General features: G+C 42.1%; 1 protein-coding gene and 1 pseudogene across 1 annotated transcript; both read right to left on the minus strand.

Annotated features, from left to right (window-relative positions):
* Nucleotides 1–6,956: 6,956 nt before the first annotated feature.
* Nucleotides 6,957–7,955, minus strand: LOC123447861 (annotated as a pseudogene).
* A 322-nt stretch (nt 7,956–8,277) lies between these two features.
* LOC123447872 (histone H2B.2-like) lies at nt 8,278–14,877 on the minus strand. The gene is made up of 2 exons (XM_045124583.1): nt 14,596–14,877; nt 8,278–8,948 (listed from the first exon to the last, which is right to left on the minus strand). The coding sequence occupies exons 1-2, from the start codon at nt 14,821–14,823 to the stop codon at nt 8,499–8,501; spliced, it is 678 nt and encodes a 225-aa protein (XP_044980518.1). The 5' UTR covers nt 14,824–14,877; the 3' UTR covers nt 8,278–8,498.
* Between the last annotated feature and the right edge of the window lie 9,193 nt (nt 14,878–24,070).

The raw sequence follows: 24,070 nt of genomic DNA on the forward strand, positions 1-24,070 counted from the left end.
AAATTAGGGTGCAATACTACCCGTGAAGATTGTTAGATCCCATGTGCTTGTGGGTTATCATTAACAAACATAATATTAGTCATTGATATAATCCATGCAAAACTATGAAAGAGGAGAGGATATTCACATACAAACATACTATCTTGGACATATTTTATGATTGTGAGCCCCCATCAAATATTATATAATGATCGAATAGTTTATGTTGGACAAGGAAGATATCGTAATGAGTTATGTTTGTTTACGTTCACATAGAATTTATATTGTCATGGATCCTCTAACATGTGGTGCTTGTTTAGGATCTTTTACTAGCCCAAAAATTTGCACTAAGTAGAGATACTATTTATGCACCCATCTTAAGCCGAGTTTCTTGCCATGAGAGTCCACCATACCTACCTATGGATTGAATAAGATCCTTCAAATAAGTTGCCATTGGTGCACAAAGCAATAAAAATTACTTCTAAATATGTATGATCTTTTATTTTAAGGGAAAATAAGCTCTGTACGATCTTGTGATGGCAAAGAAATAAAGTGACACACTGCATAACAAAGGTTGCTATCACAAGGGGCAATATAAAGTAACGTTTCTTTACATTAAGACCTTGCACATCCTAAATTCAAAAGTGCATGACAACCTCTGCTTCCCTTTGCGAAGGGCATATCTTTTACTTTCATGTATTTACTATTATGCAAGAGTCAATAATTTTTATCCCTATTCCAACCTATTAATTCTTTATTTGGCAAGCATCATGTGTTGGGTAAAGATCCATGCATATACATCAGTTGGATGTAGGTGATCATGAGTCATTATTGTTGACATTATCCTTGAGGTAAATAAGTTGGGTGGCACAAACAATGGAAATGTTTGCTTCAAAAAATGAATTGAGTATCATCAATTACAGAAGACTAAATGGTGGTTGAGTATGTGAATTTGCTAAAATAAAAGCTCTTACATAGACTCTTCTCTGAAATATGATGAATTGTGATTGTCTCAATGACTAATAATATAGTTTGTTGATTGTCAATAAAGTTTATGCTCCATACTTCAATAATTGTGGATAGATTGTTACTTATTTATGAAAAGTTATATGACAAAAAGTTGCCTCTATGTTAATATTCATGATGCTCCCATGTCCGTATTTTATTTTTATCAAGGCCTCTTTTTCTAATTATGTGGTCATTATTATTTAACTGGGCTTTCTCTTGAGGACAAGCGAGGTCTAAGCTTGTGGGAGTTGATACGTCCATTTTGCATCATTATTTCTTATTAATGATTATATTATTCTTGGTCGTTATTCCACTTTATGATACAATTCTTATGCCTTTTCTATTTTACTTTACAAGGTACATCACGAAGAGGGAAACTGTCGGAAACAAAAATTCTAGACATAAAAAACAAGAAAAAGGTTGAAAATTCTCTAGACACCAAATTACCTGAAAATTCACAAGGATATATTTTGGAATATATTTGAATTTATGGAGCGAAGAAGTGCCACAAGGGGCCACCTGTGGCTCCCAAGCCAATAGGGCGCGACCACCCCCCTTGGCGCGCCCTAATGGCTTGGGAAGCCCACAGGCAGGATGTAACGACCAAGATGCGGTCCTTTCCGATCTGGGGATCGAGGCCCCGAATTGGAAAGAAGCGCATCTAAGCGTCTCGCAAACAGGTAACACAGCACATACATAATAATAAAGATAGACAATCAGGGATTCAATTGCCTTCTCATAAATATCTCAGAGTACATCACATATACAACCAAGGTAGTTTCGCTACGGACTACAAAACATAGAAAGGCTATGCTACCATGTCTGCAGGCCCACGATCACGACCACGCCTCAGTCTTCTGGATAGTTCAATACAGGCGGTATGTCTCGTCATTGTACTGCCACGCCAGCTGCGTGTCGTCGGGATCATTTGTCTCTGGGATACCTCAACCTGTTGGTATTGTGGAGGAATCCGTGAGCCACGGGGACTCAACAATCTAAGACCTTGGTGCGAGAACTAGTCAAGTTATTGGGTAGGATAAGGTGAAGTGTTTAAGGTTGCAGCATCCTAAGCTTGATTTGGTGGCTATCTTACGTAGCATTTATGAAGGTGGATTATACTAGCGGTCGCGAATACTTGATCACTAAGTGATCCTGAACACCTACCTACATCATTCATAACCCCACCGTGTTCCCGGTCGAAGAGAGATCTTCGAGGGGACAATCACGGTTACGCACACAGTTGGCAATTTTATTAGCTTTTGTTTAAGTTATCTAATACCGGATGTTAACAAAATATTCCAAGTTGCCACATAACCGCGGGCACGGCTTTCCGAAAGATTAAACCCTGCAGGGGTACTCCAACTAGTCCATCACAAACGTACACAGGCCGCAAAGTAATCCTCTATCATGAATCTCGTGATCTCGTCAGATTCCTTAGAGGAAAACCTCAACTCTGGGGGAAACCAAAGCTTCACTGGGATTCCTATACGCAAGATATATCGCTAAGGTAAGGCAAGACTAGCAGGACCTCCCGTCGTGTCGACGACCCTGATAAGAGCCGCATATCTCAGTCTCAGGACACGACGGATGAGCTAGACGTCGGGATGGCTAAACCTCTGGGTGACTAGTGGGGCCCCGGACATCGCTCAGGTGGGACCAACACTCATGAGGAGCACTGGCCCGGGTTGTTGATTAAATTCCTCGGGGTAGCTATTCCCTATGCAGATTATTATGTGATTAGCAGATTATAACCAATGTTGGGTCCTGCCGGACAAGTCTTAGCGCTACGCGATTTATCGAGGGGGTCCCCATAACAACCCCGAACGTGTTAGGAGCGATCAATATGGAATCAAACACCGGTAGCCGGAAACTATGGCGGCAATAACGGAACAAAGCACCCGGCAAAAGGCTATGCCTTCCATCATTTACCAAGTATATAGGTGCATTAATTAAATAACAGAAATTTAAGATAATGATATCAAGCTCATGTTGTCACATGAGAAAAAGCACCTGCATCTAGCAACGCTAACATTAGTAGCTGAGCAAAGCCTACTTAGCCATTCAAGTTTGCTAGGAAGGGATTAGTGTTTGGGTTCATGGCATATCAAGAGGCAATTTAATTCAGTGGTAGGCAGCGAGCAATATGACATGGAAACGCAAACTAGCATAACAAGTCTAGAGATGGAATCAAGGTCATATCATCTTGCATGTGATATCCTCAGCTTGGAATGGTTCTTGATCGTCCTGCACGTACTCTCCTGACTCCACGTATTCGTTCTCCGATCCCGGTGCTACCCAACATAAGAATAACATCCAATGAACAACAGCACCTCAAGATGCAACAAGCACATGATGCATGAGATGAAGAATGAGCATGCATCACTATTTCTATCACTAACACAAGCTTAAGGAGCTAAACAAGTTCCTGGACAGAACTTCATGCTAACCTATTTTTACATGCATGAGGATGACATGATCAGATGCGTCTCGTGAAAACGATGCAAAACCATATAAAGAATATTACAATTGGAGCTATGGATCAACGGGAATCAACGAAACAAGATATGAAGCCCTACGTGTCAAAATCATCACCACACACTCAAATGGCACAAATATGGTATTCCCAGGTTGCCAAGACATATAACAAACCATCATGGATGGGGTGGAGCAAAGAAGAACACGACAACATCAACTAAGCACTCACAATCGTCAAAATGACAAAACTACATAATCTGCCATAAACTGCATCATAGCACTTTGTGAGCTACATGCATATGTGGTTGTAGCTAGCCAAGAATACTACCAGCACAATCAAGAATCACACAAAAAGGAATTAAACATAGGAAGATACAAGGCTGCAAACTTTCCCAAAACCATCAGGTTACAGGGACTTGGTGAAAATTCCTGCACCTGCTAGAGTGATAGAATCTTAAACACCACTTTATGCGTTATTTCATAAGGGCCAGATTTGGGTGCATGTGTTACATGCTATGGTTAGATTTATCTTAATTCTTCTTTCGTAGTCGTGAATGCTTGTGAGAGGGGGTAATCATAAGTGAGTTGCTTGTTCAATTAAGAACATCACCTTAGCACCGGTCCACCTACATATCAAATTATCAAAGTAACGAACGTGCATCAACTCAACATAATGAACATGACCAGATGGAAATTCCCATGTGTCCTCGAGAACGTTTTCCTTTATATAAGAGAACTTTCAGGATTGTCCTTTGCTACAAAAAGGATTGTGCCACCTTGTTGCACGCTTGCTACTTTTGTTACTTATTACTTGCTACCAATTATCTTGCTACAAAACTATCTATCATTGTTACTCACAACACTTGCAAAGAACCTTGCTCAAAATTGCTTATCATTTCCTTCTACTCCTCGATGGGTTCGAGTTATCGAAAGGAATACGATTGATCCCCTATACTTGTGGGTCATCAGCCACCACTACACGAAGTCGTCATCACTATTACCGCTAACATGGGGATTCTAGAGGTCTTCATGATTGCATACAAATGTTACCTGAACTAGTTCCCTGGCATAAACTCATAAGTGAAATCGTCATCATCATTTGTGCCCTTCGATGATGCTACACTCTTACTTGATGTACCACTCTTCGAGCTGGCAGAACCACTGGATCTGTTCCGAGCTTTCTTGCTAGGCATAAAGTCATCATCGTCGCTCTTCAGTTTCTTACAGTTACTGTCACCCCTCTCAGATGCAACATGAGCATTGAATTTGTCCTAAGATCGTTTGCTTAGACATAAAGTCATCCTCAACGTCTTCAATCACTTCCTTGGAGTTAGCGCCACCCCTCGCTGATGCAGCACTCTGTCGTGCTACCCTCACCTCTGGTATAGGGCCCCACATACACTTCATTCATCCAAAGTTGAAGATATTCTTTTTCAATAATTCCGCATCCGTAGGTACCTCCGAAAATTAGAAACAACAATAAAAAAACATAATTACATAAGAGCATGGGATCTAAATGGGTACAATCTAAAATGAAATATCAATTACCTTAACGTGGTGCTCATGTTGCTTATGTGGGAAGCTCATTCTTGGATTGCCAACAAGTAAATGCCTACCAGTAATGCGGGGCACTCATATGTTTTAGTTCAACAATCCTATCCCACCTTCCACGCAACCGGAAAAGTGTTTGCCGAATCTCCTCTGAGTTGCTTTTTGAGCACTTCTTCGGGAGCCTCGGACGGGAAAAACACTTACCCAACTTCGTACGGTGCCTATCACTACAAACTAATTCTTCAAAACACACACCTCCCCTAATAGGCATTTGGTTTCTGACGACATTGTACAAGAGCAAATGAGACATCAGTGGAGTAAAATCGCGGAAATTGTCGCCTAACATGACTGGAAATATTGCTAAGGAAAGATGCAGAAGATAACATGCGAGGGGGAGGGGTTATAGAATGAGGATAAGGGGTTGGAGGGAAAATTAGCAGAAAGGATGGTGGAAAAATATGAGCGGGAAACAATGGGCGGAAAAAGAATGGGAACGCTAAATGGTTAAGGTGGAAACAATGTACTAGCGAGAAAAACAAATTGAACAAAAAATACTCTTCAGCCTAGAGGACACCAAATAGGGGTCTTCGATCTAGTGGAAACCGACGAGAGGTGTCATGCATCTTCAGTCACCAGTTTACGTGAAGAGGTGGGCTCCTGAACACTCTTTGGCCTCGAGTAAACCAGAGATTGCTCTTCGGCCTTGGTCCATCGATTTTCGGCTAGGTACAAGCCGAAAACTGTTCTTCGGTCTAAGGATGGACGAAAAGTGCCTCTTCGGCTAACACCGAAGACCAGTCTTCGTCTTGAGCAAGGCCGGCGGGGTCATAGTTTTGATTTATTTGAATTAGGGCACATCTTTTTGGATACTTTTTTAAAAATATTTTATAAAACATCGGAATTGTCCCTATGCAATTGGTTACTAGAAAGGTAGTCATCATTGCAGTTTTTATATGTGGAAGAGGCATATACTAATATACTATCCGTATTTGAAATCATATGTACTTATGATTGAAACTCTAGCAAGCATCCCAAAATACTAGGAATTTATTAAGGTAAAATCCAATCATAACATTAAGATAAATAGAACCCCCTTCATCCCGTATGTATCAATCCCTACACTTAGCCATGCTAATATTTGTCACTTCGGTCAGCCTATGCATAGTTTTCTCAACATACAACTAGCCCTAAAGTGTGATCCACATACAAGTAACCAAAGTGACGGTATTTACATCAGTACATGTATTAGTTTGTATCGATTCTTGACACAGTTAAGAAAATCTACTTTGCTTCGAGTAGTGGGTTTAGGCTAGCTTCATTAAAATCCGATATGATCTGAGGTGCAAAGTTCTCTGCATTTGCGATCCTTGCAGTTCTACAGATATGCTAGGCATCTGATAAATACATCCAGCAAAAATGCAGTCAGCTTTATTCCCCTTTGCCTTTCATGCTAACTCTATTATGTTTAACAGATTCAGAATCGTCGCAACGTCCTTGACAACGATGACAAGCTGGTAAGCTTAGTGTAGACTATCAATGGCAAAGCTTGAAAGAAATCTTTGGAGGGGCGAAGCGGTAAAAAAACAAATACAAAATTATACGAATACAGCAAGTTAGATATTGCAAATATCAAACAACTTCGATAATTATATTGATATATTGATCTTCTCCAGATTAGCTTACAAAATACATTTCTAATCAGTAGAGACTTCGGTTCACTACAAAGTGCTATTTAACCATAGAGTATTCAGTTCACTGCAGATCAGCTTTTCATGTGCATTGTGATTTGAATCAGGTTGGGGCCAGATTTGAATCCAAGAACTCTCTAGTTGCAGCTGCCCAAGATTTTGGTGCCCCAAGGAATCTTAATCCAAAAACACTTTGATTGCAACACTCTAATTCCAGCAAAATTCTTACAATAGGATATAATGGTCAGAACACACGCGAGCATCCAACTACAACCACAGAGCAGCACCGGGGTCAAGAAGCCTTGGTGCCCATGATGCTGGCAATCTGAAGCTACACCAAATGTGCATAGAAGGCATCTGAGGTTTCCTCAGTTGACAGCAACAAAGCATCGCTCTAGAGCCATTTGTCAGCACACAAGTGATTGGAAACGATGTCAGATTAAGGAGTGGTTAACAATGATGTAAAAACTAACACTATAGGTGTAGCTAGCGATTCGGTCCTGAAGCAAAGCAAAGCAGAGCAGCTAGCGATTCGGTCCGGAAGCAGAGCAAAGCGGAGCAGAGCAGAGCGAAGCAATGTGAGCGCAAAGAGAGAGGCATGAGGGTCTGACCTCTCGAGGATGAACTTGCCCTCCTTGTACCTCTGGTCCTTCTCAAATGCAGACACTTGACACATAGGTAACCATGGCCATATTGAGTGCTCACACTACACAACCAATCAAACAAAGCCGCTGAAATGAGGAAGATGGATGGAGGTTCATGTTACGGACGTATTTCCAGCCGAGGATGGCTCCGCAGGCGACGCAGAGGATGTCGCGGACGGTGTGCAGCCGGTGGTCATCATCCGATCGTCCTCGCTCTCCCCGGCCACCACGTTCACGCTGTATTTGCCAACGAAGGAGGAAAGCGGTACATACACAATGAACAGAGCACAAAGCACATCAAATCTTCTGACTGAATGATAATGCAGCAGCAGCAGCAGCCGTGTTACAGACAAGAACAGAGCACACAGTAAATGAAACAGAGAATACAGTAAAGAAAACAGAGCACAGAGCAGAGAGCAGTAGCAAGATGGTGGATAAAAATGGAGAAGTATGAGCAAGATTCAGGCATGGTAGGCATGGCGATAGATCACTTACACCTTGTCCAAGAGGTAGACCTTGCCGTGCTTGCAGCGGAACATCTGGCCGGCCAGGGGACGGGAGACAAGAATGGATGTTAAGCACCAAATTAAAATGGAGAACGGACGGGAGACAATAATCTTGTTCAGCAACAACATTTCATTTTTCTCGAAAACAACTCACAATTGCCATTTTCAGAGTAACACCATCAAGAATAACACCAAGATGCTGCTCAAGATGAGCTGCTGCTGCTAATACTAATTGCAGAGTGCCAAAAACAAGAACAGGACATGGCACGGCAAGCAGTTCGGTTGATCTTACTACCTCCGTGCCAGCAGGAAATTCAGACCAACCGACTGAACAACACTGGGTTCTCAACATTGGTATGCACCGCATAATTCAGTTCTTAGAACCAACGGCGACAGCGCGCATTCAGAAATTCCCATGAAATTCAGTAACATTCAACGAGGCGACCGCTTGCGACATTAACATTCAGATAGTTTAGCAAAATCAGCTCATACAACAAACGAGCCAACAAAGTGTTGGCAACCATACAGCATTCAGACAACTACGACTACTTCTACTTGCAGATAGATAACCAGAGTCAGCAACCACTAAGAGGAGATAACAGCAACCAACCACATCTGTTACTTCAGGAAACACACGCATCGGCAGTCTAGGAGGAGGTGAACTTGGTGACTGCCTTGGTGCCCTCGGAGACAGCGTGCTTGGCGAGCTCGCCAGGGAGGACGAGGCGGACGGAGGTCTGGATCTCCCTGGAGGTGATGGTGGGCTTCTTGTTGTAGCGGGCGAGCTTGGCCGACTCCCCGGCGAGCTTCTCGAAGATGTCATTGATGAAGGAGTTCATGATGGACATGGCCTTGGAGGAGATGCCGATGTCGGGGTGGACCTGCTTCAGCACCTTGAAGATGTAGATCTTGTACGTCTCCACGCTCTTCTTGGCCTTGCTGCCCTTCTTCCGGCCCCTCGTCTTCGCCTCGCCGCCGGCCTCCTTGGAGGCCGTCTTGCCCGCCGGTAGCCGCTTCTCGGCCTTGGGCTTCTTGCCTGCCGGGGTCTTCTCTGCTGCCTTCTCCACCTTGTTCTCGGCGGCCGGCTTCTTGTCTGCCTTGGGGGCCATGGCTGCGGCTGGAGCTTCGGAGGTGAGAGAGGGAGTGAGGTGTTTCGCTCGGAGGTGGGGAATTGCAGATGTGAAATGAGGATCGGGCCGGCGAGATTATATGGTGGGGAGGAGGTCGCGCTGATTGGTGGAGAGGCCGGTGCCCTGGATCGGTAAGCTGAAGTGATCCCAGCCGTTCACAGATCCAGGGGATGGACGGGCCGGATGCGCTTCGTAGCGGATTGATGACCTGGCTCAAATGGCCGGCGGGAATTTTATGACTCTCCACGTACTGCACCTAGGTCCAAGCTACCGGTGATACACAGTTTGTGTGTGTGGGAAACCGGTGGTACAAGGACAAGGATGGTATTACCACATTTTTTAATGAATAAATGTAAAATATCTGGATTCCATGCAGAGCCTAAGGAAAATGATGGTACCACATTTTTGAATGAGTGAACAAAAAAGGTCTCTACTCTTATATACTCCCTCCATTTTAAAACGTAGCGCATATTTTATTTTCTAAAAGTCAAAAATGCTTATGTGGTCCAAAGTTTATAGAAAAAATATTGACATCTATAATATCAAACTCAAACAAAACAAATAAAAAATGAATCTCATGATCGATATAATGATACTAATTTTGCACTACGAATATTATATTTTTATCTATGAACTGTGTCAAACATAGGCTTGTTTGACTTTAAAAGAATATATTATGCACTGCATTTTGGAATGGATGGGGTATAGATCATCTTATAGAGATTTGAGTTACAGTCGTTGACAGCTAATTCACGCTCACTAATATTACCACACAAGTTATCGCGGCGGTCGTCTTCCCTTATGTATGGTTGATTCAATTTGACATGTTTCTGAAATAATAATTTTACTTTGGACAATGTTAGAGATTATAATGGAACGAGTTCATTTTAAAGGACTTACCAATATTGTACATTTAAATATCTTGTTATTTTGAATGATTGAAGGTAGTTGAGCAAAGTCATTTGTGTGTTTGGTTAAAGGGGTGGATAGGTTGTTGTGGTGAACTCTATGATAGAGCTCCTAGCACTTATAGATGGCAAACAATATTTACATCAAGGCAAGAGAGCTTCATCTTGGTTCTCCATCAACGCAAGAGAACTTCATGTGCGAGTGCATAATATATGAGAGACGCTCAACATTTTAATCATATATTGGCTCTTTTATTAGACCATCAATAATGCATATGAGAGACGCTCGACATTTTCATCAAGGTCTTCTCCTTTCAACGACTCAAAGAAAAAGAAAAGAATTTTAGAGAAACACACCGAAGTTTTTTCTGAAGTTTTTTTTTAAGAAAACAAACAAACAATGGAAAAAACGTAAAGACTATTTACAAGCGAATCTCCTAACAAGCAAAGGAAATAATTTTTGGTTTCGTTTTAATACTACAACTAATTAATCAGGAAAGAAAAAAAACTAGAAATAATTTTGGATTTTTCAAAAAAAAATCAAACACACAATAAGAAAGCGGAAAATAAAGCTAACATGGATATACAATGAAAGAGGATGAACACCGACAATTTATATGAAGCGTGTGAACATGAATGTAATATCGATGGAAAATACGTACTCCCCGAGCCTAGGCATTTGCCTAACTTGGTGGTCACCATTCGTAGTAGCCATCTGGTCCGGAAAAGTACTGAGGCTGAGGCACGTGAGCATCCCATGTGTGAGCAGCGACTTTCACCTCAGCCAGCTCCTTTCGATAAGCGATTATGTCGACTGACAAATGTTGTATATGTTTCTGGCATGATAGTTAAACAAAGAGGGTGCATGCAACACAATAAGGTCATGAGTATTCTTGATGTATACTAAGTTAAAACAAATATGCTGCGGGGGGTAGGTTCATGAGTAAACTTATGCTCTATCATGGACTGGTGATCTAGATAAACCTTAGGCAATAAGTAATCAGTTTGGCGTATGTCCACTTTAAAGTGCCTTGCTAAGCGAGTGGCATAAATACCACAATGAACCTTGCCCTTGGTTCGGTTAGGTGCAAGTGGTGTACGACAATAGCTCCTAGGTTGTAACTGCTATCACCATAAAGCGTGCGATGCAATATAGAAATGGTGGGGGCCCTAAGACCACCACTCTCACTCGTAGTAGTTATACATTCCCCATGGATACAACAAAGTAATGCATAGACAAGAAATATAAACTGGTCGCCCTAGCATTTGCTACGCCCCTAGTTTCTCCCAAATTTAAGGTAGGGATGAAGCTCTCCAACTCCTTAATTTAGGGTCACGCATTGCTCTGTCAAAAGGAAGCAATCACATTTCACAAATTTCACATAGTGGTATATCATAATGCATTGCATATAAGTCAAAGTGTACCATGGGAGTATCAGGCCCATTGTTAAAAAAAAAGTTTTGCACAAAGGAATTCATACGGAGATAGTATTGGTCACACTTATCCGCAAGGAAATTGGTCAACCCGACATTTGCAATGAATTGCATGAACTCTTGATGAAAACCTGCCTTGCTCATGAAAGGGATGTGTATCCATTCACATGGCCTAACTTTCGTGTTGCGAAAGATATGGATGCCATGGTCCTGGATCCTCCCAATAACTCCTTTGGGGCTTCGGCTTGAAGAACCTCTCCTTAGGAAATTCATTTTTCTACACAAAAAATTCTCAATGGGGATATGCATATCCTCGACAATAAGGGTATAATACTTCTTCTTGACAGTAGGAAGAGAAATTTTAGAACCTCCAATGGTGACTGTGGCAATTGGCTCAGTGATATTTATATTATTAACCAAAGTTTGCTTCTTCGGAAAGTGCACGGTATGTTGTTTTCCATTTATATGAAAAGTGACTTTGCTTTTGTTGCAACCAATAACAGCCCCTGGAGTGTTCAAAAAGGGTCTACCAAGGATGTTCAACATGTTGTCATCCTCAGGCATAATAAGAATAAAGAAGTTTGTTAAAATAGTAACATTTGCAACCACAACAGGAACATCCTCGCAAATTCCAATAGGTAAAGCAGTGGATTTATCAGCCATTTGCAATGGTATCTCAGTAGGTGTAAGCTTACTGAAATCAAGTCTTTTATATAGAGAGAAAGGCAAAACACTAACACCGGCTCCTAAATCACATAAAACAATCTTTAACATAAAAAAATTTAATGGAGCAAGGTATTGTGTGTATACCCGCATGTGCCAAGTTTGTAGGCACTCCACCATCAAAAGAATAATTAGAAAGCATAATAGCATTGACTTTATCCTAAGATCGTTTGCTTAGACATAAAGTCATCCACAACGTCTTCAATCACTTTCTTGGAGCTAGCTCCACCCCTCGCTGATGCAGCACTCTGTCGTGCTACCCTCACCTCCGGTATAAGGCCCCACATACACTTCATCCATCCAAAGTTGAAGATATTCTTTTTCAACAATTCCGCGTACGTAGGGTACCTCTGAAAATTAGAAACAACAATAAAAATAATAATTACATAAGAGCATGGGATCTAACTGGGTACAATCTGAAATGAATTATCAATTACCTTAATGTGGTGCTCATGTTGCTTATGTGGTAAGCTCATTCTTGGTTTGCCAACAAGTAAATGCCTACCAGTAACGCGGGGCACTCATATGTTTTAGTTCAACAATCCTATCCCACCTTTGCTGAATCTCCTCTAAGTTGCTTTTTGAGCACTTGTTCGGGAGCCTCGGACGGGGAAAACACTTACCCAACTTCGTACGGTACCTATCACTACAAACTAATTCTTCAAAACACACACCTCCCCTAATAGGCATTTGGTTTCTGACGACATTGTACAAGAGCAAATGAGACATAAGTGGAGTAATATCGCGGAAATTGTCGCCTGACATGACTGGAAATATTGCTAAGGAAAGATGCAGAAGATAACATGCGACCGGGCGGGGTTATAGAATGAGGGTAAGGGGTTGGAGGGAAAATCTAGCAAAAAGGATGGTGGAAAAATATGAGCGGGAAAAAATGGGCGGAAAAAGAACGGGAACGTTAAATGGTTAAGGTGGAAACAATGTACTAGTCAGAAAAACAAATTGAACAAAAAATACTCTTCAGCCTAGAGGACACCAAAAAACAATTGAGTTTAAGTTAGAGATAAGGAGATAAGGAGATAGAGATAGAATTAGTTTAAACCACATGTAACTTGTCTTGTACTTCAAGCCTCTACCCCTCATGTACTCCTATATATACCCCTATAAGGGTTAGATCAATACAACACAATATACAAAACAACAACAATATTCAGCCTTACACAATTTCCACACGGGGGGCGTTTGCTTGATTCAACAACCGTCCAAACCTGACAAACTATTTGATTGATTTTGGGTTGTATATGGCCCTGAAACTCTCTGCCGCACATTCGAGTTGTTATGGTCGATTTAAGCAACTCAGACTTTGGTAATTCCTGGTTGATTTACAGAACAGGCAACTGAAAATTGGCAGAGGTGATGTCTCTTTCCGCGTTCTAAAGCAAAATCATAGGCAAGCAAAAGATGACCAAATTGGCAGAGGTGCCTCCTAGTCCTGCAGATTCAGGGTCTTGACTTTTGGAGACCACCGCTGCGCCTTCACATTTTTCAGTTGCGCCTTCACATTGTCTAGGTCACGCAGGTGCACACTTGTATTGAACTTAAACTTCTCGATCGAAGATTACGAAAAATAAATAAGTAATCCAAGATTAAGAAAACAGACATGCAGGTTTGGCAATGTAAAACAGAGCATCATCTTGTTTTAGCTCAAAATTAAACTAAAAGTACCACTGCAAGTATTTTGGAACGGGGGTACTTTACAAGAAATGGACAACTCACATTTCCTATTTTCAGGGTAACACTCTCATGTATGACACCAAGCTACTCGAGTACAAACAATTCTCATTTTGCCACGTTAATGATCCAAACTCTTTTTTGCCGGGTATAATCATCAGTCAGTGGCAGCAGGTATTTACGCCCGGTCAATTGAAGACTAGATTCTGCACCTAATGCAGAAACGGAACCTAATGCTGGAGGATCAAGAATCTGCAAACTTACTTGCATTGTCAGCAATGAAGGCACGATCATGGCAGAGATTAGTTTAAGCACATAGTGAAAATCAAAATCACCAATCATGGCACAGAATTGCATAACCATTTCTGAATCTCTGTTGGAACAACAGAACAGTTCGCACTACCAACGAGGGGTCGGCAAGCATTAAGCGATTCCCATGAAATTCAGTACTCCAACATTAACATTCAGATAGATCAACAACTTCAGTTATCACAACCAAACTAGCCAAGCCAACGAAGCGTTGGCAATCATCCAGCACGCAGGCGGCTACTACTACCACTACTTGGAGATACATAAGCAGAGTCAACGACCACTACATTTGTCACAGCAGGCGACGCATCATCAGCCTAGGAGGAGGTGAACTTGGTGACTGCCTTCGTGCCCTCGGAGACGGCGTGCTTGGCGAGCTCGCCGGGGAGGACGAGGCGGACGGATGTCTGGATCTCCCTGGAGGTGATGGTGGGCTTCTTGTTGTAGCGGGCGAGCTTGGCGGACTCGCCGGCGAGCTTCTCGAAGATGTCGTTGATGAAGGAGTTCATGATGGACATGGCCTTGGAGGAGATGCCGATGTCGGGGTGGACCTGCTTCAGCACCTTGAAGATGTAGATCTTGTACGTCTCCACGCTCTTCTTGGCTTTGCTGCCCTTCTTCCGGCCCCTCGTCTTCGCCTCGCCGCCGGCCTCCTTGGACGCAGTCTTGCCCGCCGGGAGCCGCTTCTCGGCCTTGGGCTTCTTGCCCGCGGGGGTCTTCTCCGCCGCCTTCTCCACCTTGTTCTCGGCGGCCGGCTTCTTGTCTGCCTTGGGGGCCATGGCTGCGGCTGGAGCTTCGGATGGGAGAGAGGGAGTGAGGTGTTTCGCTCGGAGGTGGGGAATTGCAGTTTCAGATGTGAAATGAGGACCGGGCCGGCGAGATTATATGGTGGGGAGAAGGTGCGCGCTGATTGGTGGACAGGCCGGTGCCCTGGATCGGTAAGGTGAAGTGATCCCGGCCGTTCACTGCTCCAGGGGATGGACGGGCCAGATGCGCTTCGTCGCGGATCGATGACATGGCGGAAAGGGTAGGCAACCGTATGAACGAAGTTTATGACTCTCCGGGTACTGCACCTGGGTCCAAGCTACCAGTGATACGCAGGTTGCGTGTGTGTGTGGGAAGCCGGTGATACAAGGCAAGGACGGTATTACCATATTTTTGTATGAATAAATGTAAAATATCTGGATTCAATGTAGAGCCCAAGGGCAAGGATGATACCATATTTTTAAATGATTGAACAAAAATAAGGTCTCTACTCTTATATACTCCCTCCATTTAAAAATGTGATGCATATTTTGTTTTTTAAAAGTCCAAAATGCTTATGTTTGCCAAAGTTTATAGGGAAAAAATATTGACATCTATAATATCAAACCCTGACAAAAAAAAAATGTACCTCGTGATCGATATGATGATACTATTTTTGTATTATTAATATTATATTTTTATCTATGAACTGGGTCAAACATAGGCTTCTTTGACTTTTGAAAAACATATTATGCGCTTCATTTGGAATGGGTGGGGTATATATCATCATCTTATAAAGATCTGAGTTACACTTGTTGGCGGCTAATTCAAACTCACTAATATTAGCACTCAAGTTATCGCGACGGTTGTCTTCCCTTATGTATGGTTGATTCAATTTGACTTGATTCTGAAATAATAATTTTACTTTGGACAATGTTAGAGATTATAACGGAACGAGTTCATTTCAATGGACTTGCCAATATTGTACATTTAAATATCTTGTTATTTTGAAGGATTGAAGGTAGTTGAGCAAAGTCATTTGTGTGTTTAGTTAAAGGGGTGGATAGGTTGTTGTGGTGAACTCTGTGATAGAGCTCCTATCATTTATAGATGGCAAACAATATTTACATCAAGGTAGGAGAGCTTCATCTTGGTTCTCCATCAACGCAAGAGCACTTCATCTACGAGTTTTAAGTATTAGGTTTCCAAATTCTTGTAATCTCGTTCTCCCAAACTTCATGTACCATGCTTACTATTTTTTATTAAATTTACATTAGGTAAATTGCATGTTATTTGTTGTAAAAACAAAGACATGCCACACAAATAACTTTTTTTATCAAATTTCAAAAGTGTCATGGACTAAGCCGCATATAGTACTTTGTGTGAACCATATTCTATGATGGTATGCCATGGAAGGTTGTTGAATATAATCTTTTAAGGAAGATACCTCGGGGACCCTTTCGTTGAGATTTGATGGTATACCATGGAAGGTTGTTGAATATAATCTTTATGGAAAATACCTCGGGGACCCTAGACTTACCACGTTTGTAAATAGGAGAAAAATTCATGAGGTCATCATACTTTTCTTGGTGGACACATTAGCGTTATAGTTACAAATAGCCGAAATACGGTCCTCATAGATGTCATGGAGGTTCACATACAGTCCAATATACAGTTTTGTGTACGTATTTGCTTAATTGGCGTTTGACTCGCCTCGCCACGTGGCGTTTGACCGTCAACTCAGCTCAGGGTCGTCGCTTGACTGCTATACGTTGGTAAGCCAGGGGCTTTCGCAAAATTGACACGCATTTACACCCAGCATCCCCCACTTGGTCGGACTGCAGCCACACCACCTCGGTCATCTCTCCTCTCCCCGTCGCTTCTCCTCTCCCTCTCGCTCAACCCTAACCAACGTCGTCGGCATCGCTACCGGTCGCCGCCGCATCCATTGCCGCCATCGTAGCCACTCGAACCGCTGCATCCACTACCGCCGCTAAAGCCACTCGAACCGCCGCATCCACTGTCATCGTGCTTCCCACCATCACATCCATCCCATGTCCTCTGCTTCCGCCGTGCAAGGGTCGTCGTCATGTCATCTTCAAGCTCCGTCCGCTCTAGACTGCATGGTCGCGCCGTCGTTGTCCCATTGTCGGTTTCCCCGACCGTGGCGACCCCGTGACCTTCTACCGCTCGACCACTGATGACCATGATGGTTGGGCGCTCTACAAGCGCAAGAAACACAGAGTGAGCTTCCTGTTTTCGCTCCCTTGCTCTTGATATGAATTATTTAACTAAACAGGTTTACCGAATTTTGACATTAAAACCGATCTTTCACCTGATTTGCTAATGCTTGATTTGTTGCTTCATCTAATAACACATGATTTGCTAATATGGTTTGTTTGATCTGAAAATGCAGGTGACCTATGATTTCTGGTGCCGGGAGCTAGAATATGTGCAGAATCTGATTGAAACTAGGGTTCTTGTTGGTAATGCTACTGTTGATGCATTTGGTGGAGCTCAGGATAGAAGGGGAGAGCTTGAGATGAATATGAATGAAGCAAATGCAGGAAGAAGGGGCATTGATGTAAGAGGCAATGCATGCAGAGTCAGTTTTGGCAGCCCTATTGAGAAGAACTTTGCCACCAAGCATCAAGCTGCTATGCTGCTTGGACTGGGTAGAGAAATCCTAATGGTAATGAGGCTAGTGGTGGCTAGTGTCATGGTGCTTTGTGTGCTCTGTTTCATCCTAATTATGAAGAACTGATTAAGTTGGTTGAGTAGGGATCTTAGCTGTTGTAGTTTACATGTTAGGAGACAAGGAAGTTGTTGGTCTATAAAGTTGTAGTAGTTCTTAAGTGAGAAACGTGCCCAAAGTTAATCTAAGTTGTAATGTAATGGTGGATTTTGTTGTGGTTGTAATGGATGATCTATGAAGTAATATGAAGCCTGGAGCTTCATGCCTACATATTGTCACATAACTGTACTTGTCAATATTCTTTGTGTATTTTTGACTCAAAATGGAGTAATGTAGATGGCTTCAAATCATTATGTGGAAGTGGCAAATTTTGAAAAGCAGCAACACTCGTAAAAAAGTCACAACATAGCTCAGCTCAATTTGGAAATATCATAAAACATAAAGATATAACATTTATCTATTTCATCAAGGATTCCCTTAAGCTTCCTAATTTGTCCTTTGTCTCCTCTTTGTGTTTGAGGGAAATCACCAATCATGTACTCAAGCCTCCTTTCTCTTGCTTTAGATGATCTCTCTCTCTTCTACTAATTGTCCCTCTCTTGCATGGCTTGGTTCCTCTCTTTTTCTGCCTTTGCCGTGAATACCTGATGCATGTTTGTACTTGACTTGTCAGCCATTTTCTTCTTGTCAAGCTCTTCCTTAGTCTTTTCTCGATTCGGCGGTATTGTTGGATTGAAGTGGCCCATACCGACATTACTCATACGCAAACGAGAGACTGGTTTCATCGACTGACATGCAACTCGTTGCATAAAGATGACTGGCGGGTGTCGGTTTCTTCAACTTTAGTTGAATTGGTTTTGAACGAGGTGGTCCTTGGAGAGAGGTTAAATAGCAATTTGCACATCTAAGTTGTGGTTTTTCGTAAGTAAGATGCGATCATACTAGATACCCATAGCAGCCACGTAAAACATGCAACAACAAATTAGAGGACGTCTAACTTGTTTTTGCAGGGTATGCTTGTGATTTGATATGGCCAATGACGTGATGTGATATATTGGATGTATGAGATGGTCATGTTGTAATAGTTAATATCGACTTGCACGTCGATGCTACGGCAACCGGCAGGAACCATAGGGTTGTCTTTAAACTAACGTTTGTGTTTGCAGATGCGTTTACTATATTGCTAGGTCGTAGCTTTAGTAGTAATATCATAGATAGCACGACAACCTCAATGGCGGCAAGATGATGGAGATCATGATGACGGAGATCATGGTGTGGCGCCGGTGACAAGAAGATCATGCGGTGCTTTGGTGATGGAGATCAAGAAGCACAAGATGATGGTCATATCATGTCACTTATGAATTGCATGTGATGTTAATCCTTTTATGCACCTTATTTTGCTTAGAATGACGATAGCATTATAAGGTGATCTCTCGCTAAAATTTCAAGATGAAATTTTGTTCTCCCCGACTGTGCACTGTTGCCACAGTTCGTCGTTTTGAGACACCACGTGGTGATCGGGTGTGATAGACTCAACGTTCACATACAATGGGTGCAAAACAGTTGCACATGCGGAACACTCGGGTTAAACTTGACAAGCCTAGCATGTGCAGACATGGCCTCGGAACACAAGCGATCGAAAGGTCGAGCATGAATCGTATAGTTGATATGATTAGCATAGAGATGATTACCACTGAAACTATTCTCAACTGACGTGATGATCGGACTTGAGTTAGTGAATTTGGATCATGTACCACTCAAATGACTAGAGAGATGTACTTTTTGAGTGGGAGTTTATCAGTAATTTGATTAGTTAAACTCTAATTATCTTAAACATGGTCTAAGTCCACTTTGAAATATTTTATGTTGTAGATCAATGGATCACGCAGTAGAAACCCTGAATTTCAATATGTTCCTAGAGAAAGCTAAGTTGAAAGACGATGGAAGCAACTTTATAGACTGGGCTCGTAATCTAAAGTTGTTCCTGCAAGCTGAGAAGAAGGATTATGTCTTACTGCAGCGCTAGGAGATGAACCACCCGCTATGTCTAGCCAAGATGTTTTGAACATCTGGTTAACACGTAAGGAAGACTACTCGGTAGTTCATTGTGCAGTCTTGTATGGCTTAGAACCGGGACTTCAACGTCGCTTTGAGCGTCATGGAGCATATGAGATGTTCCAGCAATTGAAGTTTATCTTTCAGAAGAACGCCCGGATCAAGAGGTATGAGACCTCCGATAAATTCTATGCTTACAAGATGGAGGAGAATTCGTGTGTCAGTGAACATGTGCTCAAAATGTCTGGATACTCAAACCGTCTAGCTGAGCTGGGGATTGAACTCCCGCAAGAGCCTATCACTCACATAATTCTTCAATCACTGCCACCTAGCTATAAGAGCTTTGTGTTGAACTATAACATGCAAGGGATGAACAAGTCACCCGACGAGTTATTCGCGATGCTAAAAGTCGCAGAGTCAGAACTCCGGAAAGAGCATCAAGTGTTGATGGTCAATAAGACCATTGGTTTCAAGAGAAACGGCAAAGGCAAGAAGGGTAACTCCAAAAAGAGCGACAATTCTGTTGCCAATCCGATGAATAAACCCAAGGGTGGACCTAAGCCTGAAATAGAGTGTTATTATTGCAAGGGATGGGTCACTAGAAGCGCAACTGCCCCAAGTATTTGGCTGATAAGAAGGCGGCCAAGGAAAAATCTGGTATATTTGATATACATGTTATTGATGTGTACTTAACCAACTCTCGTAGTAGTGCCTGGTTATTTGATACCGGTTCTGTTGCTCATATTTGCAAGTCGAGGCAGGAACTGCGGAATAAACGAAGGTGGCGAATGATTAAGTGACGATGCGTGTGGGAAATGGTTCCAAGGTTGATGCAATTGCCGTCGGCACAGTCTCACTTCAGTTACCATCAGGATTAGTTATGAACTTAAATAATTGTTATTTAGTGCCCGCGTTAAGCATGAACATTATATTTGGATCTTGTTTATTGCAAGACGGTTAGTCGTTTAAGTCAGAGAATAATGGTTGTTCTATTTCTATGAGTAATATCTTTTATGGTCATGCACCCAATGTGGAGGATTGTTCATATTGAATCTTGATAGCGATGATACACATATACATAACATTGAGATCATACATACCGATGTGTGCGGTCCAATGAAGATGACTAAGACTCCGTTCTCCGGAATAACGGAGCGTGCAAGTGACTTGTTGGAGATCATACATAACGATATGTGCGGTCCAATGAGTGTGGAGGCGCGCGGCGGATATCATTATTTTCTCACCTTCACGAACAATTTGAGTAGGTATGGATATATCTACTTGATGAAGCACGAGTTTGAAACGTTTGAGAAGTTCAAGCAATTTCAGAGTGAAGTTGAAAATCATCGTAACAAAAAGATCAAGTTCATACGTTCTGATGGTGGGGGTGAGTATCCGAGTTTCGAGTTTGGTGCTCACTTGAGACAATGTGGAATTGTTCACATTTGACACCGCCTGGAACACCACAGCGTAATGGTGTGTCCGAACGTTGTAATCGTACTTTGTTAGAAATGGTGCGATCTATGATGTCTCTTACCGGTTTGCTGTTATTGTTTTGGGGTTATGCATTAGAGACAACTGCATTCACTTTAAATAAGGCACCATCAACATCCGTTGAGATGACACCATACGCACTGTGGTATGGCAAGAAACCAAAGTTGTCGTTTCTTTAAGTTTGGGGATATGATGCTTATGTCAAAAAGCTTCAACCTGAAAAGCTGGAACCCAAAACGGAAAAGTGCGTCTTCATAGGTTACCCAAAGGAGACAGTTGGGTACACCTTCTATCTCAAATCCGAAGGCAAAGTGTTTGTTGCTAAGAAGGAAGCTTTTCTTGAGAAGGAGTTTCTCTTGAAAGAATTGAGTGGGAGGAAGATAGAACTTGATGAGGTTGTTGAACCTCTAATCCCTCTAGATGGTGGCGCATGGCAGGGGGAAACCTCTGTCGAAGCGACGCCAGTTGAGGAGGAAGTTAATGATGATGATCACGAAACTTCGGATCAAGTTCCTATCGGACCTCGCAGGTCGACAAGATCACGTACTGCTCCTGAGTGGTACGGTAATCCTGTCTTATCAATCATGTTGTTAGACAACAATGAACGTGTGAATTATGAAGAAGCGATGGTGGGCCTGGATTCCAACAAATGGCTGGAGGCCATGAAGTCCGATATAGGATCTATGTACGAAAACAAAGTGTGGACTTTGGAAGTATTACCTGAAGGCCGCAAGGCTATTCAGAACAAATGGATCTTTAAAAAGAAGACGAACGCGGACGGTAATGTGACCAATTATAAAGCTCCACTTGTGGTAAAGAGTTTTTCACAAGTTCAAGGAGTTGACTACGATGAGTCATTCTCACCAGTAGCGATGCTTAAGTCCGTTCGAATCATGTTAGCAATAGCTGCATTTTTTATTATGAAATCTGGCAGATGGATGTCAAAACGGCATTCCTTAATGGTTTTCTTAAGGAAGAGTTGTATATGATGCAACCCGAAGGTTTTGTCAATCCAAAGAATGCTAACAAAGTATGCAAGCTCCAGCGATCCATTTATGGACTGGTGCAAGCATCTTGGAGTTGGAATAAGCGCTTTGATGAGGTGATCAAAGCATTTTGGTTTATAAAAGTGGTTAAAGAATCTTGTATTTACAAGAAAGTGAGTGGGAGCTCTGTGGCGTTTCTAATATTATATATGGATGACATAGTGCTGATTGGAAACAACGTGGAGTTTTTGGAGAGCATAAAGGATTAGTTGAATAAAAGTTTCTCACTGAAGGACCTAGGAGAAGCTGCTTACATTCTAGGCATTAAGATCATTAGGGATAGATCGAGACGCTTGATAGGACTTTCACAAAGCACATACCTTGATAAAGTTTTGAAAAAGCTCAAAATGGAACAGTCCAAGAAGGGGTTCTTGCCAGTGTTACAAGGTATAAAATTGAGTAAGACTTAGTGCCTAGCAATTGCGGAAGATAGATAACACATGAGTTCCGTCCCCTATGCTTCAGCCATATGTTCTATCATGTATGCAATGGTGTGTACTAGACCGGACGTCAGCCTCGCCATAAGTATGGCAGGCAGGTTTCAAAGTAATTCAGGAGTGGATCACTGGATGGCGGTCAAAAATATTCTGAAGTACCTGAAAAAGACTATGGAAATGTTTCTCGTTTATGGAGGTGACGAAGAGCTCGTCGTAAAGTGTTACGTCGACACAAGCTTTGACACTAATCCGGATGACTCTAAGTCTCAAACCGGATACATATTTATTCTTAATGGGGGTGCGGTAAGCTGGTGTAGTTCCAAGCAAAGCGTCATAGCAGAATCGACATGTGAAGCGGAGTACGTGGTTGCCTCGGAGGCAGCTAAGGAGTGTGTCTGGATGAAGCAGTTCATGACGGATCTTGGAGTTGTGCCGAGAGCACTAAATCCTATAGCTTTGTTCTGTACAACACCGGTGCCATTGCTTTAGCAAAGGAACCAAGGTTTCACAAGAAGACCAGACACATCAAACGACGCTTCAACCTCATCCGCGACTACGTCGAAGGAGAGGACGTAAATATTTGCAAAGTGCACACGGATCTAAATGTGGCAAATCCGCTGATTAAACCTCTTCCACGAGCGAAGGATGATCAACACCCGAACTGTATGGGTGTTAGATTCATAACAATGTAAATCACATAGCGATGTGAGGACTAGATTATTGACTCTAGTGCAAGTGGGAGACTGTTGGAAATATGCCCTAGAGGCAATGATAAAATAGTTATTATTATATTTCCTGTTTCAAGATAATCATTTATTATCCAAGCTATAATTGTATTGAATGAAAACATAGATACATGTGTGGATACATAGACAAAACAATGTCCTTAGCAAGCCTCTAGTTGGCTAGCGAGTTGATCAAGGATGGTTAAGGTTTTGTGACCATACGCAAATGTTGTCACTTGATAACTCGATCACATCATTAGGAGAATAATGTGATGGACTAGACCCAAACTATGAATGTAGCATGTGATCGTGTCATTTTATTGCTATTGTTTTCTGCGTGTCAAGTATTTATCCCTATGACCATGAGATCATATAACTCAGTGACACCGGAGGAATACATTGTGTGTATCAAACATCGCAACGTAACTGTGTGACTATAAAGGTGCTCTATAGGTACCTCTGAAGGTGTCCGTGGAGTTAGTATGGATCAAGACTGGGATTTATCACTCCGTGTGACAAAGAGGTATCTCGGGGCCCACTCGATAATACAACATCACAAACAAGCCTTGCAAGCAATGTGACTAAGTGTAAATCACGAGATCTTGTATTACGAAACGAGTAAAGAGACTTGCCGGTAACGAGATTGAAATAGGTATATGGATAGCTCCTATTTCTGATGCATAACCTAATGTTTGATGAACTGCTACTTTCCAGTACGACACTTTAAACTGCTTAGTATAGGTGGCTGAGTCATCCCCTCTGACCCTTAGTATAGAGTTTTTTCAATATTAGTTATGTATTTTATTTAGCCTACAAATGACCTTTGTAAA

This window comes from Hordeum vulgare, chromosome 1H, assembly GCF_904849725.1.
Source record: "Hordeum vulgare subsp. vulgare chromosome 1H, MorexV3_pseudomolecules_assembly, whole genome shotgun sequence".
Taxonomy (NCBI): Eukaryota; Viridiplantae; Streptophyta; class Magnoliopsida; order Poales; family Poaceae; genus Hordeum; species Hordeum vulgare.